The 15,400-nt window shown below is 41.7% G+C and overlaps 1 protein-coding gene across 7 annotated transcripts in view; it reads right to left on the bottom strand.

The window, feature by feature from the left end:
• RNF121 (ring finger protein 121) overlaps positions 1-15,400 on the bottom strand; it is a 68,927-nt gene that overhangs the window by 3,987 nt on the left and 49,540 nt on the right. For 3 of the 7 annotated variants that reach the window (XM_081098676.1, XM_081098675.1, XM_081098673.1), the window contains 3 exons: positions 14,829-14,937; positions 10,631-10,738; positions 7,067-7,187 (listed from right to left, as the gene is read on the bottom strand). In XM_081098676.1, the coding sequence (XP_080954802.1) occupies positions 7,067-7,187; positions 10,631-10,738; positions 14,829-14,937 (338 nt within the window). Of the gene's footprint in view, positions 1-7,066; positions 7,188-10,630; positions 10,739-14,828; positions 14,984-15,400 lie in introns of all 7 variants that reach the window. The other 4 variants (XM_081098674.1, XM_081098678.1, XM_081098672.1 and 1 more) reach the window with 2 other exon arrangements.

The raw sequence follows: 15,400 nt of genomic DNA, 5'->3' as shown, positions 1-15,400 counted from the left end.
GCAAAGTGGCAGGGGAGGTCAAAGAGCTAGAAAACATTTCTGTACAGTAAACCGACCTCATCCTTGTTGGGTGAATGAGAAAGGGACAGACCAGAGATGGGTCAGGAAGTCAAACCTAACAGGACCTGAAGACTGGGCTGGGTTAACATCAGGGACAAGGGGAATGTGAGGGAGAAGGACTCAGGGTGGTGACCAGGAGCTATGTCAGGTAGGCCATGCTGTGGCCAGACTATGATGCTCGTAGACATGGACAACATCTCTAAGATTCAAAAGAGCAATATCCAGAGCATGGTGGTGATAAGGGTGTTCTCAGACACTTGTGGCTGCAGCAAAGGAGGTGCAATCCTTTTGGACAGCATTTGGCATAATATCTCATACTGTCACACACTTTAGCCATTAATTTCACTTCAAGGAATTTAAGGAAATAAAAACAAATGTCAAAAAGCTTCATGCAACCCTGGCCAGTGTGGCTCAGTTGGCTGAGCATTATCCCATGCACTGAGTGGTTCAATTCCTGGTCAGAGCACATGCCCGGGCTGTGAGCTTGACAGTCAATGTTTCTCTCTCCCTCTCCCTTCCTTTCTCTTTAAAAGTGAATAAAAACATTTAAAAAAAAGCTTCACCATATAGATATTCATTTAGACATTATTTATAATTAAAGAAGCAAAGAGTTTCATAATTCCTCTAAAAGTTAAACAAGAATCACCACATGACACAGCAATTCCACTCCCAAAAATGAAAACGGACTAAACACATGCTTGTGTGCTAATGCTCATCACAGCACTACTCACAATAGTCAGAGGTGGAAACAATCCTGTGTCCATCAATAAACAAGTGTATAAATAAATGTGATATATCCACCCAATAAAATATTGTTCAGTCATTAAAATAATGAAGTTCTGACACATGCTACAACACACATGAACCTTGAAAACATTATGCAAGGTGAAATAAGCCGACACAAAAGAACAAATATTATATGACTCCATATATAAAATATCTAGAATAGATAAAAATAGATAAAAAAGATCACTCTGTCTTCTGTGTGAAAAATGAATTGGAGATGAGGCAAAAAGGCTTTAGAAAGACCAGCTAAGAGATAATTATAATTCTCTAAAAGCAATGGATCATGGAGGCTATACTAAGGTGATGGCTTGGGCTAATTTGATGGCAGTAAAAACGGAGAGAAGTATAGACAGACTGATGATGTCTAACAGACCACTGAATAATAACATTCTAGTGTTCAGAAAACAGTTTTGGATTAGAAATCTGGAATCCCTGGACAAAGAAAAGTGAACTATCCAGGTTAAGAGTAGAAAAGATGACTTAGATTTGAACTTAGAGGAACAATAACATTTAAGAGAAAGAAAAATTAGCAGAGGAAACAGAAAATACCAGTGACAAAAAGAAAACCAGGACTGGGTAATGTTGTGAACTCTGCAAAATGCTTTACATTAACCTGTTCCTTACAATTCTGTAAGACTGGTAGTATTACTACACAGCTAAGAAAACAAGACCAGAGAGGTAAAGTAACTTGCTCAAGAGTACACAGCTAGCCCTGGCTGGGTAGCTCAATAGATTAGAGCATCATCCTATGCACCAAAAAGGTTGTGGGTTTGAAACCTGGTCAGGGTGCATACAGGAGGCAACTGATGAATGTTTCTCTTTCTCTCTCCTTCGCTCCCTTACTCTCTGTCTAAAGACAGTAACAACATAGAGACATATGTAATACTTTCAACAATAAAGATTAAAAGAATAAATTTTAAGAAGAGAGAGATTATAGCTAATTAAAAGTGGATTAGAACTTGAAACTAGGTCTGACTCTAACCCCCTAGCTCTTTCCACTGCTTTAAAACCAGATAAATGGCTAGTCCTGTCCTGATGCTATCTGGGCCACTGATGATCCAAGAGGTAACTCTGGGGCACAAGAACTTGCTTAGAAGATAGAAAGTGTGAGGTTAAAAAAAAAAAAGTGTGAGATAGAGCCTTGGCCAGTGTGTCTCAGTTGGTTGGAGCATCGTCCTGTACACCAAAAGGTTGCAAGTTCCATTCCCGGTCAGGGACATATCCAGGTTGCAGGTTCCAGCCCCAGTCCGAGCAAAAACAGGAGGCAACCAATCGATGTTTCCTCTCCTCTCCCCTCCTTTCCCCTCCCCTCCCCTTCCCTCTCCTCCCCTCTCTTCTCTAAAAGTCAATAAACATATCTTCAGCTGAGGACTAAAAGAAATCCACAAAAAACAAAAAAGTGTGAGGTATACCCACTGTAGCATGAATAGTGTGTGTTACTGCCCTGCCTGGAAGAAGCCCCAGAAAAAAAGCTTATTTCACAATCAAGGAAACCATACTGACTGGCTGTCACAAGTTTATGATCTCATAGTGACCAGATGGGGAAAAAACAAACATCCAAGGTTCCCTAGACTCATCATAAGAAGATAATTACTTAAGTTCATATTACAAGTTTCTCCACGTGAAGACAAACCAAAGAGCTACTCTACACTAAACAGAACAGTGAAAAGGAATTGAGAATGCTTGCTAATATACTTACAAAGCCTCCTGGTTTCATTTCTAAGAACCCCGAGACGAATAAATCACATATCTCTTTAGGTCAAACCACCCTCAAAGGGGAACCACGCGATGACTAAAACGAGTTCCTGACATGGTAAGCAGAACAGCTCCAACATCAACTATGACTTTCTGGGGTAGCCATGACCACAAAATGTACAAGACTATGAAAAATGATCAGGACTGAACATATGGTCTATCCATACAGTGGAATATTATTCAGACTTAAAAAGGAAGAAAATTCTGATACATGCTACAACATGGGTGAACCTTGAAGACATTATGCTAAGTGAAATAAGTAAATCACAAAAGTCAAATATTGCACGAGTCCACTTATATGAGGTACCTGGAGTGGTCAAATTCAGAGACAGAAAATAGAATGGTGGTTGCCTGAGGCTGAGGGAGGGGAAATTGCAGAGTTACTATTTAATGGGTATAGAGCTTCAGTTTTACAAGTGAAGAGTTTTATGGATGTATAGTAGTGATGGTTGCAGAACAATGTAAATGTACTTAATGTAACTGAACTATACACTTAAAAATGATTAAGATAGTAAATTTTGCTATATGTGTTTTTTTAGTCCTCACTAGAGAATATGTTTTTATTGATTTTAAAGAGAGGAAGAGGGAGAGAAAGAGAAATATCGATCAGGAATTGAACCTGCAACCCTTTGGTGTACAGTACGATGCTCCAACCAACTGAGCCACCGGCCAGGGCAATGTTATGTGTATTTTACCACAATTAAAAAAAACAAAACAAAAACAAGGGCTGCTACTGAAATGGTGGTAGTGGTGTTAGTAAAGACTGTACTTGGGTCATACTTGATACATTATAGATGGTTGACAAATAACTGCCGCTTGAATAAATGAATGAATGAGTTGTCCAATGAATGTATGGAAGGCAGAAATTTCTTGGCTTCTTCAAATTGCCTGCACAAAAGCAATGATCAGATTTTGTTTTTAAGGTCAGGGTTATTCTTGAAATTGAGGTTTCCGTGGCTCAGAGACCCAGAGCACAAGGCCCACTTGACCAAAGACGGGCAGAAACAAGAGAGTCCTGGAATTCTCAGGGTTGGAAAGAACTGTAAAGGCAGTGCAATATATCCCTTTAATCTATGCTGAAATCCCTTCTCCCACACCCTTGCCTGGTCTCATCTGCTGGCATCCCAAGCCCTAGAAGAAGGACTGTCACTAAGTCTCGGCAATATTTGCTATGGGAAATAACGAATGAACTCCTGGTGACTCACCTAGTACTACCACAAGCCATTCTAGTCTTCCTATGACCCACTCTGCTGCAAGATGGGAACATGGGGAAACAGCAAACTGTCCATAGTTAGGGTCAGCAAGGTCACATTCTGTTGGACAGGTGCTGGATAGAGTGGCTCCTCGGAAAGGGATAGCCATTCTCAATGTCAATGACCTAGGAAAGAAGTAAGTCCTCACATAAGATACCAGGATTCAGAAGGCTGGCCTGAGGAAGAGAGGAAGGGGTGGCATATTTTTGTCAGGAACAAAGGCTCTAGGTCCAGACATTTGGAAAATAGTTGTCTAGATGTGGTGGGTGCCAAAATGCCACTAGCTACACAGCGGTAGGCTGAGAGTTGGTGAAGGCAGGGTCTGGAAACCTGGAAAGCAGGCAACCTGGTAAATCAGATTAACCTCAGCCAAGTACCCTTGGCTTATTTTCCTGCTCTCATCCTCAACCTTTTAATAAACCCCAATGTGACTGCTTGATCCTTCTGTTCTTATACTGAGATACAGAGTTTATACATGGGCCAGGCTATTAAATGAGCATATGGGGTAGTAAGATCCCATAAAGGGAGGGAGAATATGAGGGGCCAAGAGCTGGTATTTGAGGCACCCTCCACCCTAACAAGAGATTCTCCTGCCAGGTCTTTTGGTAAAGCTGGAATTTATTATCTTTTAAGGATTATCAGCTGTAATCATTGGAATTCTTCCCAAGAACATGGAAAGAGGCCAATGTAATGATCCCATCTCCTCTAGAGGAGAAGCCATCTTGTGGATCAGTTCTGAGCTCAGTCCCATTTGGACAGAAGAGGGATTTTGTAGATTGGTTATCAGCGACCACCTGAGGGAATTAAGGCCCTGCTTAAATTGGCAGCTGATAATAACCTTGAAATAAAGTTGGCAACAAGCTGGGAAAATCAGAGAATTGGTCTTGTAAAAACAGAATCAGAAGAAAAAGAAATCACTAGAGGGTAAAGGATAGGATACTGGCAAGAGGGACTGTGAAAAGCTGGCTATGCTATAAAAGCAGTCTAAGAGAAAAGCTGTTGTTCAAAGTGCAGTTAGTAATTAGATAATCTAGGGTCCAGAAATCTCTTCTGGGAAGTGAAATGGGTAAAGGAAGAGCTGAAGCATACACATATGTGTACGAGACCGCAAAATGCAGCTAAAACATAAGACAGTTGTTCAAAAAGTATCTAATAAGCTGTCCACAAAGTGACCCAATATACTTTGTTTTCAATTTGATCCATTACAGGAAAAATAAATAGCCCATGATACTGAGAAACAAAGTTCTAGATCTGAAACTACTATACTTGATTAAAAGTATCCAAGGTGCCGAAACTGGTTTGGCTCAGTGGATAGAGCGTCGGCCTGCGGACTGAAAGGTCCCAGGTTCGATTCCAGTCAAGGGCATGTACCTGGGTTGCGGGCACATCCCCAGTGGGAGATGTGCAGGAGGCAGCTGATCGATGATTCTCTCTCATCGATGTTTCTAACTCTCTATCTCTCTCCCTTCCTCTCTGTAAAAAATCAATAAAATATATTTTTTTAAAAAAGTATCCAAGGTGATGGTTGAGTATTATTTAACCTAAATTGGCCTGTGACACAAATGAGATTGAAGAAGCATGACATACAAGTTTACACAGCAAATAGTCTCCCACCTGCAAACTGCCTCAAATCCTTCCCGAGTTCCCGAAGCACCTCACATGTAGTCAGTGCAAATCCTTTCCTGTTCTTATCACTTGGTCTCCATAGATATCTGCTGCCTAACAGCTAGGACTGGTATTTGGATGCTCCCAGAGAACCTATTTCCCTAATGTCCTCCCAGGGTTTCACCCCAAGCTGTCAAGAACATCTGAATGCCCATTGGTTCCCCTCCATCAGACAGAGCCACATGTATTTCAGCACAGAAATGGAGAGATGTCCATTAAATTTTGAAATATTCTTCCTTGCGGTGGCGTCTAATGGGATGACACTGAAATGGGGAACACTTATGTGTTGTTTACATAATTAAGAGAATGTAAATAGCAAAACAAATACATATTTCCATTATGAAGGAAAAAAAGGGATATTGATGTAGGTTTCTCAGATTGGCTATTTTACCCATATTTTAAGCTTGAAGAATTTCTCCATGGTCTCCATCTCACCCTCTTAGTGCATTTCCTATCTCACTAAAGTGTACACCATTCAAGGAGTTGCTTGAGTTAGAAATCTCAGCTTTGACACCTACTTTTCCTTCATATTTTTTCCTTCAGGCTCCAGAACTAATCTATATCCAAGTCCCATCAAACTTAACTACAAAATACTTCACAATAGTGCTCTTCTCTCCCTTTCTACCATCTCTACGCTAATCCAAGCTACCTTCATCTTTCCCAGACTAGTGCATTTGTCTCTTAAATAGTCTTAAGTGGTCCACTCTAACCTGTAGACCCCTCTCCAATCTGTTCTCTACCCAGCAGCCAGTACAATCTTTTCAAAATGCAAATCTGATGTCATTTTCTATTGTAGCCTTCCAGTCTTTTTAGTATAAAAAACACAATCTTTCCTTCGTCCTATAAGGCTTTTTCTAGTCTAGCCTCTGACTATGTCTCCAGTTATTTCACTACATTCTCAGCCCTACAACCATATTAGCCTCAGTTCTTCAAAATGCCCACCTTTTCTCCCACCACAGGACTCTCATACTCACAATTTTCTCTACCTCGTTTCACTTCACTCCATCTAGTTAATGCCTATACATGGTGTGAGTCAGCTCAGTAGTCACTTCTTCAGAGAAGCGCTTTGAGACCCCCGACTAGGTCAAATGCTACTCCTACATTTATTCATTGCATCATGAACCTTTCCTTCATAATATTTATTAAATTTACAATTTTATATTTATTTTTGTGTTTATTACCCTTAATACCTTTCTGTCACTAGAGAGTAAAGTCCAATTAGGCAAGGACCATATCTGCTTCTGTGTGTACACCTTTGCAATCCCAGCACACACAGTGTTCAGGCACATAGGCATTACATAAATAATTGTTGGATGAATGCTAACTTCCTTCAGGGTAAAGTGGTCCTTTCCTATAATGGTCCTAAAGTTAAAAATTCCAGGGTACATCTGAGATCTGACTTTCCAAATTTTAAGGAAGAAATCTCCATACATACCACCCACATCTTGAAGGATTTTATCTGGCTCCTCTCTTCGGTCAAACAAGTGATGCTATCCTGAACTCTCTGGAGGTGGCAGGGGGCAGTATTAAGAACCCGGTGAACTCACCCCTATGGTAGACGCCATGTAGTCTGCACACATTTCTGCAAAGTCCCGCTCAAGAACACCATAGTAGAGGCCATAGAAGAGGAGAGAAATGCCAAAGTCCATGGCATCTTCTGGTTTGATCCTGTAAAGAAGTAGCATGGCCTGCCCTGAGACACGACTGCTTTGTATTCTACTCTGGGACACAGAAGGAAGTGCCTAAAAGTGGGAGGTTCAAGGGCTAGAGCAAGTGTTGGCAAACTAAGACCAAATCTAGCCTGCTGTATTTATATTGTCCGTGGGCACCATTGAACAGGCTAGCATTGTGAGCGTCAAAGACGAAGCCAGGGTATCCCCTTCTGCCCCACTTCCCCACTCTGTTCCCAGTGCCTGCCTCCTCCAACTGGCAGCCATGCACTGCAGCTGCCACGGGCCTGCTCTGGTTGGCACCTACATATTGGGGACTCCACTTCATACCCCCCTTTTCAGGCTACTGCTTCTGAGAATGTCTTGCCTGATGGCAAGCAGACACAAATATTCCCATTATCTGAGACAGCCCATGGGTGAGGGAAGGAGTTTTCTCTCATTATAGAAGTACCTATATTATATCTTAGATTTTGACTTTTATATCACAAAGCCTAAAATATTTAGCCCTTTACAGAAAAGTTTGGCAACCACAGTTTTTAGAAAAAAAGTTAGTCAGTTACAGACAAGCTACCATACAATGTTAAGCTGCACCTATACATATTCTGTATGTCATCAAGTTAAACTTTGGTCCACATCTGTTTACCAAGAAGAACAAAGTTTTTTTATTGAATATATTGGGGTGACACTGGTTAATAAAATTATATAGGTTTTAGGTAGAAAGACAAAGTTCTTGCCTGTAATATCAAGAAATTTGTTTTCATAAGTCCAAGGACCAATAATTTGCTACCTTGAGTCTATAAATATTTAGTATAGAAAAGTACCTTTGTTAAAATATTTATACCCTGCTTGGTGTGGCTCAGTTGATTGGAGCGTCATCCTGTGCACCAAAAGGTTGCAGGTTCAATTCCTGGTCAGGGCACATACCAGGTTGCAGGTTTGATCCCCGTGCAGGAGGCAACTGATCGATGTTCCCCTCTCAAAATAGTCTCTCTCCCTCTCCCACTTCCTCTCTCTTTAAATTAAAAAAAAAAAAAAAAAAAAATTGTACCAGGAGCTGTATGTGTTCACTTAAGCTGTAAATGATATTTATCTTAAAAAGATGAATTTGCTCATTAATCTTGTAATATTTAACCTATTAACTAGAAATCATGATTTTTCACCAACTGACCTATCAGTAGCATAAAAATGGTCAAGATTCCCAATTCTGTTTTCTTCCTTGTAGAGTTTATGAGAATAAAAAGAAACTAATTACAGAATAAATGGCTTTAAAATATAAGGCAGAATCTTGATTTTAATTATTTTAAGCCACACAGGTAAAAACATATCTGAAAAAATCTTGCTTTTCTTTGATGAGATGTGTTAGACTCTATACTGATGAGTTCCTTTGTGGAGCCAGTTTATTCTTCCAGCCTGTTCTACCCCAAGTAAGAATTCCATGGCTGCCCTCTCATACATAGTGTACTAGGTTTGGGGAAGAGGCCAGTGGTCATGAATTTAAATTTGAATCCTAAATCTGTTTAGCTTCAGTACACTGTCACAGGCTTAGGATCATCCCTCGTGATCCACAAACCTCATCCCATCAGTCAGGAAACCACATTCCCACCCTCTTCTGCTCTACTCACTGTACCCACCAGTCCCAAAGCCCAGAATTTCTTGGCTTCTACCTCAATTGGGGGTGGGTAGACATGTATGCTGAAACAGATATTTTGGAAAGCTTATGACAATAGAAAGTAATAGCCAGACTCCTACTCCTAGCAATGTAACCTTAGGAAGCACCAGAGCAATGTTATCTGTGACAACACTAAACAGAAAAACAACCTAAGTGCCCAACAATGGAGCAGGAGTTAAATGTCCACAGGTTAACTTTCTAGAACTGTTCCCTTAGAAATCTGATAAAGTGGATTGTCAGCTGTGCTCCAAAGCAACAATGCTTATACATTAAACATGGCCTGTGATCAGTACACTGCATCTGGACTGGCAGATTCTTGAAACTGAATGTGTTCCTTGGCGAGGGGGGACTTCTGGGACAGGTGTCTCACTTACTCACATCTCAGCCCTGGGACTACTATGAGAACTTCTGTAGACACTGCCCTGCAATTTCCTGTCTTGTATCCTTCTAGGTCAGTGGTCGGTAAACTGTGGCTCGCGAGCCACATATGGCTCTTTGGCCCCTTGAGTGTGGCTCTTCCACAAAATACCACGTGCGGGCGCGCACGTACAGTGCGATTGAAACTTCATGGCCCATGCGCAGAAGTCAGTTTTCGGCCTGGTTGGCAAGTTTATTTTGAAGAAGTGGCATTAGAAGAAGTGGGGGTACGTTTGTTGAGGTCGACCCCTCAGATTGAGGACATTTTTAGCAAAGGCCAGCTTAGGAGTACCCTAATTAAGTTAATAACAATGTACCTACCTATATAGTTTAAGTTTAAAAAATTTGGCTCTCAAAAGAAATTTCAATCGTTGTACTGTTGATATTTGGCTCTGTTGACTAATGCGTTTGCCGACCACTGTTCTAGGTGGATCTGTTGCCAGGTGTGGTCAACTGTCTCCCATGAGTTCAAATGTCTAGTCCAGGGTCAGCAAATTTTTTCTGTAAAGGGTCAGATAGTAAATATTTTAGTTTTGTGGCCCATATAGTCTCTGCCACAATTATTAAAATCTGCTGTTTTACTGCAAGAGCAGCTATCGACAACGTGTAAACAAATGTGTGTGACTGTGTTCCAGTAAAATATTTTTCTTATTTTATAAAAACAGGAAGTAGGCCAATTTGGCCCACAGGACATAGTTTGCCAACTCCTAGTCTTCTTGAACATAAGATCACTCAGGCAGAGTGGATGCTGCAATAAATATATGGACAAGGAAAATAGTTCTATTAGGGAGATAAAGTAACAGGAAACTGGCTATAATTCTTCTTATTATTATTTGTTATACTTTTCCATTAAAATATAAATTCTTGCCGAAACCGGTTTGGCTCAATGGATAGAGCGTCAGCTTGCGGACTGAAAGGTCCCAGGTTCGATTCCGGTTAAGGGCATGTACCTGGGTTGCGGGCACATCCCCAGTAGGAGATGTACAGGAGGCAGGTGATCGATGTTTCTAACTCTCTATCTCTCTCCCTTCCTCTCTGTAAAAAATCAATAAAATATATTAAAAAAAATAATAATAATAAAAGAAAAGAAAATATAAATTCTTAGAAAATATAACCAATGATTTGAAACTCTAACTCTGTATTATCCAACATTCCTTTATCTTTGTCAGCACAATAGTAGAGGGCCCACCCTCGTATCCCTCCATGTCTTGAGTTTCCTATCCTGGGTTACCATGTCCGTGTCCCCGCCCCCTGCCCCGTTAATAACCAGGACTTGCCTCAGGAAGAAAGATAAAGCCCACCAGCATCTCCACCCCCCAACATCAGAAAAAAAAAAAAAAGCAAAGGATACTCACTTGAATAATAAATTAAGACCGAAAAGGGTAAACATGACAGCCATGTAGCCAACGATGCCAGTGGCATAGCTAATTTTATAGATCAGCAGGAACCACTTATAAACCAACCTGGAGAAAGGAGAGAGAAAGAGATTAAAAATGACGGCAGAGTAAGTGGATGCTCCACTGAAATTATAACTAAAATACAGAAAAACTTCCTGAATAATAAATGGAAAACTCACTGGAGCAAAACCTAATACCCGAGGACCGCAAGTGCTGGCTGGGTGCCCACAGACAGCAACCAATGTTCCGGAGAGATATCTCAGCTGGCGGGGGGGGGGGGGGGGGGGGGGGGTGGGGGTGGGGGCCGGGGGGGCGGGGGGGGGGCCAGGGCGGTAATTCATGAGAACTCTGGGAACTAATCCCCAAGCTGGGCCCCCCCTGCAGAGAGCACCAGAACCGAGAAGAGTACCCATATAACATCTGGCTGGGAAAAGCAGCAGGGTTGCTGTCTGCCAGGGAGTAATGGCTGAAAATTCAGGCACTCTCTTAAAGGGCCACCACACAAAATTACCTGTGGAGCCACCCACCTTGTGCTCTGGCAGAGGGAGGGCAGTGTGGACTGGAGCTGTGTGAGCAGAAGCCAGAACTGGGGACTCAGGGGTTAGAGCTAGAAGGCAGACACCCCCGGTTTCCTGTGCTGAGTCATTCCCTCATGTAGCGGAGGACATCTTTCCTACACAGACATTTGCTATATACAGGTGGCCTTGCCTGGGGGAAGGCAGTTGACCCATCCTATTGGAAAATACCTTGCCCTGAGGCCACTGAAGATATTAAAAATAACAGTTAGCCTCTGGGCAAAAGCAATTGCCCTACCCTTTTGAAAAAAACTCTCCCACACCTGAGGACAATTGCCTGGGGGCAATTGAAGCTGGAATCCTATCAGTCTGTACGCAGAGGCAGTCTCTGGAGGCTTTGAGTCTTTGCCTGATATAATTAGTCAGAAAGAGCATTTGACACTGTCCTGCACCAGAAGACTGAGAGGCATAGCAGATCTACCTAACAGATAGTCACAAACCCAAACAGGCAACCAAAATAAAGAGACAAAGAAACAACCCCAAATGCCCCAAATGAAAGGACAAGAGAATTCTCTAGAAGAAGAGATAAATGAAGTAGGGATGAGAAAGGAGAGAAAATTAATACAGCTGACATAGAAACTCTATCTAGAGACCTCTGGACCACCAGATCCCTTATTCTCACATCATTGGGGACACCAGGCTCTTTGCTTAGGACTTACTGAGAGACTTTAGTTACTGTACAAAGCTGTAACACCTTAACTGCAGTAACACCTCCACATATCAAGGAGCCAGTACTTTGTATCTTCCTGGTCTCAGACAAAAGAATAAAAGAGAGCATTAAAAGGTTTCAGCCTCAAATAAAGAAAAAGCACACACATCTCAAATTCAGATTAGTTGGCTCAGAAGTGAAAACTAGAAACTACAACTATGCTCAGAAAGGAACGAGGGAAGGCTAGTTATTCTTGTCAAGAAAGAGAATTCAAGGGAAGATGAAGAAGAGGTAGAATTAGCTACTTTTATACCTTGGCATGGTTAATCTGAATACTGCTTTGCTTCTTTCTATCCACAGGCCAATAATGAAATGAATGATGTCTAATGACTCTGCTTCTGAAAATATTTCTTTCTGGAGTAAAAGGGATGCTTAGGGAGGCACTCAAAGAATAACTCTGAATTAGATGTATGTGTGTGGTGGTGGTGGTGGTGGTGGTGGGATGGAGCGGGGTTGTGCAATGCTCCTGAGGGAGGAGCAGTGCTTCCTAGGAACCAATGAAAAGCAGCGTGGAATCTGGTTGGTTGACTCCAGCTAGGTTCAGATAGAAAAGATGGTACCAGAATGTTACCAGAGCCTTTTAAACACTAATACTAGTAGTCACTATTCTATCTGTAATGAGAGCTTATGAGCAATTCAGTAATTTGCCTGAATAACTAGCACAAGCCTGTTTAGCTCCAGAGAGCCAACTAGGTTACTGCGAACCATGCTGGGGCCCAAGAAGAAAGCTCAAGGGTGATAGCTTCTCCGGCAAAGGAAAGGCCCCAAACGAACACCTTACAGTGCCCTCCTCAAAGACCACACACAGGTCCGTTATCCAGGGTTTGCACTGATCATGAGACACAACGGAAAGATGTAGAATTTTAGTTGGAATCTGGATTTAATGAGGTTTATTAGCTGGGTAACCTGAGGTAAGTCAAACAACATCTCTGAGACAATTTCACTACTGTCACAAATGGCAAAATTCATTCTTTTTAATGGCCAAGTAATTTTCACTGGTTTATACAAAGCCTGTTTCCTGATATATGTAGTACCAGCACATAGCTCAATAAATGCTGTGTGAATATATGTGGATGTTTATGAAAGTGCTTTGAAATTATAAAGCACTATCAAATATAAAAAACCTCCCATGTTATGGACTATTTTCAGTAATTTTATTTATTTATTTATTTATTTATTTTTATTGCTTAAAGTATTACAAAGAGTATTACATGTCTCCTTTTTTCCCCCCGCCCTTGACAATCCCCTGGCCTCCCCTACCCCCCAGTGTCTTATGTCCATTGGTTATGCTTGTATGCATGCATACAAGTCCTTGGTTGATCTCTTACCCACCCCCCTCCTGCCCTCCCACCCTCCCCGGCCTTCCTGCTGTAGTTTGACAGTCTGTTCGAGGCAGCTCTGCCTCTGTATCTATTTTTGTTCATAAGTTTATGAATTTGCGTGTCATCCCTGCGCAGGGGCCATGCTAATCTTCTCTGTATCGTTCCAATTTTAGTATATGTGCTGCCGAAGCGAGCACTATTTTCAGTAATTTTAAATAGAAGTTTATACTATTTGTTACTTGGTGATTTAATATGCTTTATTATACTTTTTTTTATATTGCCCTACTTGAGGTAGCAATTATTACCACACTTTTAGGGATAAAGAATTCAGTGCTCAGAAAGGTGAAGTCAAACAAGTCATATAATTAACAAGTGGCAGAGCTGGAGTTTCCAATATGCATCCATCTGGCTACTGAGCCTGTATCTTCTATGAAATGGCCCTTAACATAAAGTAAACTACCATAGCCAAAGAGGGGCTCTGGATCACCAACTTCACCATGAAGATAAATTTTACTTTGTATAACCAGACTCAGCCAGCCAAAGAAAGGCTTGCAGGACAGTGGAACATATGAGGCATGGGAAAAAGAGCAACTTGCAACTTGGAAGACTCTGGATCAGGTGGTCGCAGCTTTGAGGCTGGCCAGTTCCTCTGTTAGGCTCTCTTGGACCTGTACACATGTCTCTCACGGCACTTACCAACTACACTGACACAGCTGCTTTCTCATCCATCTCCTCACTTAAACCAAGCACTCCTGGAGGGCAGGGACCATGTCTTATCCAGTTGTGTATCCCCAGCACTCAACACAGGGTCTGACACATAGCATGTGCTTGCTGAATGAATGAATGAATCTTTTTTCCCTGTTAAGTACAGATATTAAATGACCTCACAAGCTGGTTGGAGGATCAAATAAGAAATGCATTTGGATAAAATACAAAAAAATATACAGGCAGGAGGTGCTTTGTAACCTCAAAGGAAGTGTTTGTTGGAAGACTGCAAATTTGCTGAGATTCATTCATTCAACAAAAATTCATAGAGTAGGCTACTATGTGCCACGCCCTGTGGTAGGGCCTGGATATACAGTAACAGACAGAATGGAAGTGGTTCTTATCTCATAGATATAGTTTAGTGGGGAGATAGACTCTCAATATAATATTTAGTTATAAATTGTGATAAGCTCTATGAAGGAAAACTGCAGGGCACTATGAAAAAATATAACAGAAAAATCTAACTTAGAGTTCAGAGAAGGGTTCACAGAAGAAAATAACATTTTAAATGATACTATAATCATCACCAGGATTTGCTTACTCTATTGTTTGCTTTTAATGTAAACAGACCTGGAAATAAACTATAAGGTAAGCTATAGGTAAATATTTGGTTTTAAATCTGTGAATGGGAGGCGGGTCTCCCAATCAGCTTGTTTTGGGGGAGCTCAGTGCTAAGTAAACATGGCAGATAAAAATTGCAAAGTTTTCCATCTAAACCCACCCCCCTCCCATGCATCCCAAGCCATTAGCTTCAGGAAATCTCAATTCTCCACCTAAATTCTCACCTTGGGGTTGTCTGCACTAGTGGCTTTCGGGTGGCTCGGAAGGTGACAAAGGCTGTGACAGCAGAGAAGAAGATCCAGATCACTAGGAACCTCCACCAGTGCAGCTTCACTGTGAAATAGAGGGGAACAACCCACATCTGAAAGAGGGTCACCATCTGAAACACAAACACAAGCACTTCAGCTCCAGCCAGCTCCCTCTGCAGCCCTCCCCACAAGTCCAGAGTGCATCTCAGGTGTTCCACTTCAGCCTGATTCTCTCCTACATTTCCAGTTGTGGATGAAGGCACCTCCTAGGGACCTAAGTTGGAAACCTGGGGCCATGCTGGACACTTCCCTTTCATCCCTCACCCAACCGTTTATTGTATATATTCCCTCCTTTCCATTTGAATCTTTGCTGTCCCTTGGCTGGCGGACTATGACGACTTTCTTGTTAAGCTTCCCTGCGTTCAGTGTCTCCCCTTCCCACCTATCCTCCCAGGAGCTCTGGAAAGGAATCTCTAACATACAGTCTTGAGCATGTCATTCCCCTGCTTAAAAACCTTCTAATGGTCTCCCACATATAGGATAAGATC

This window comes from Myotis nattereri (assembly GCF_964212035.1).
Source record: "Myotis nattereri genome assembly, chromosome: 9".
Taxonomy (NCBI): domain Eukaryota; kingdom Metazoa; phylum Chordata; class Mammalia; order Chiroptera; family Vespertilionidae; genus Myotis; species Myotis nattereri.
The sequence above is the reverse complement of the archived record's forward strand: the minus strand, read 5'-3'. Positions and strand labels throughout refer to the sequence as shown.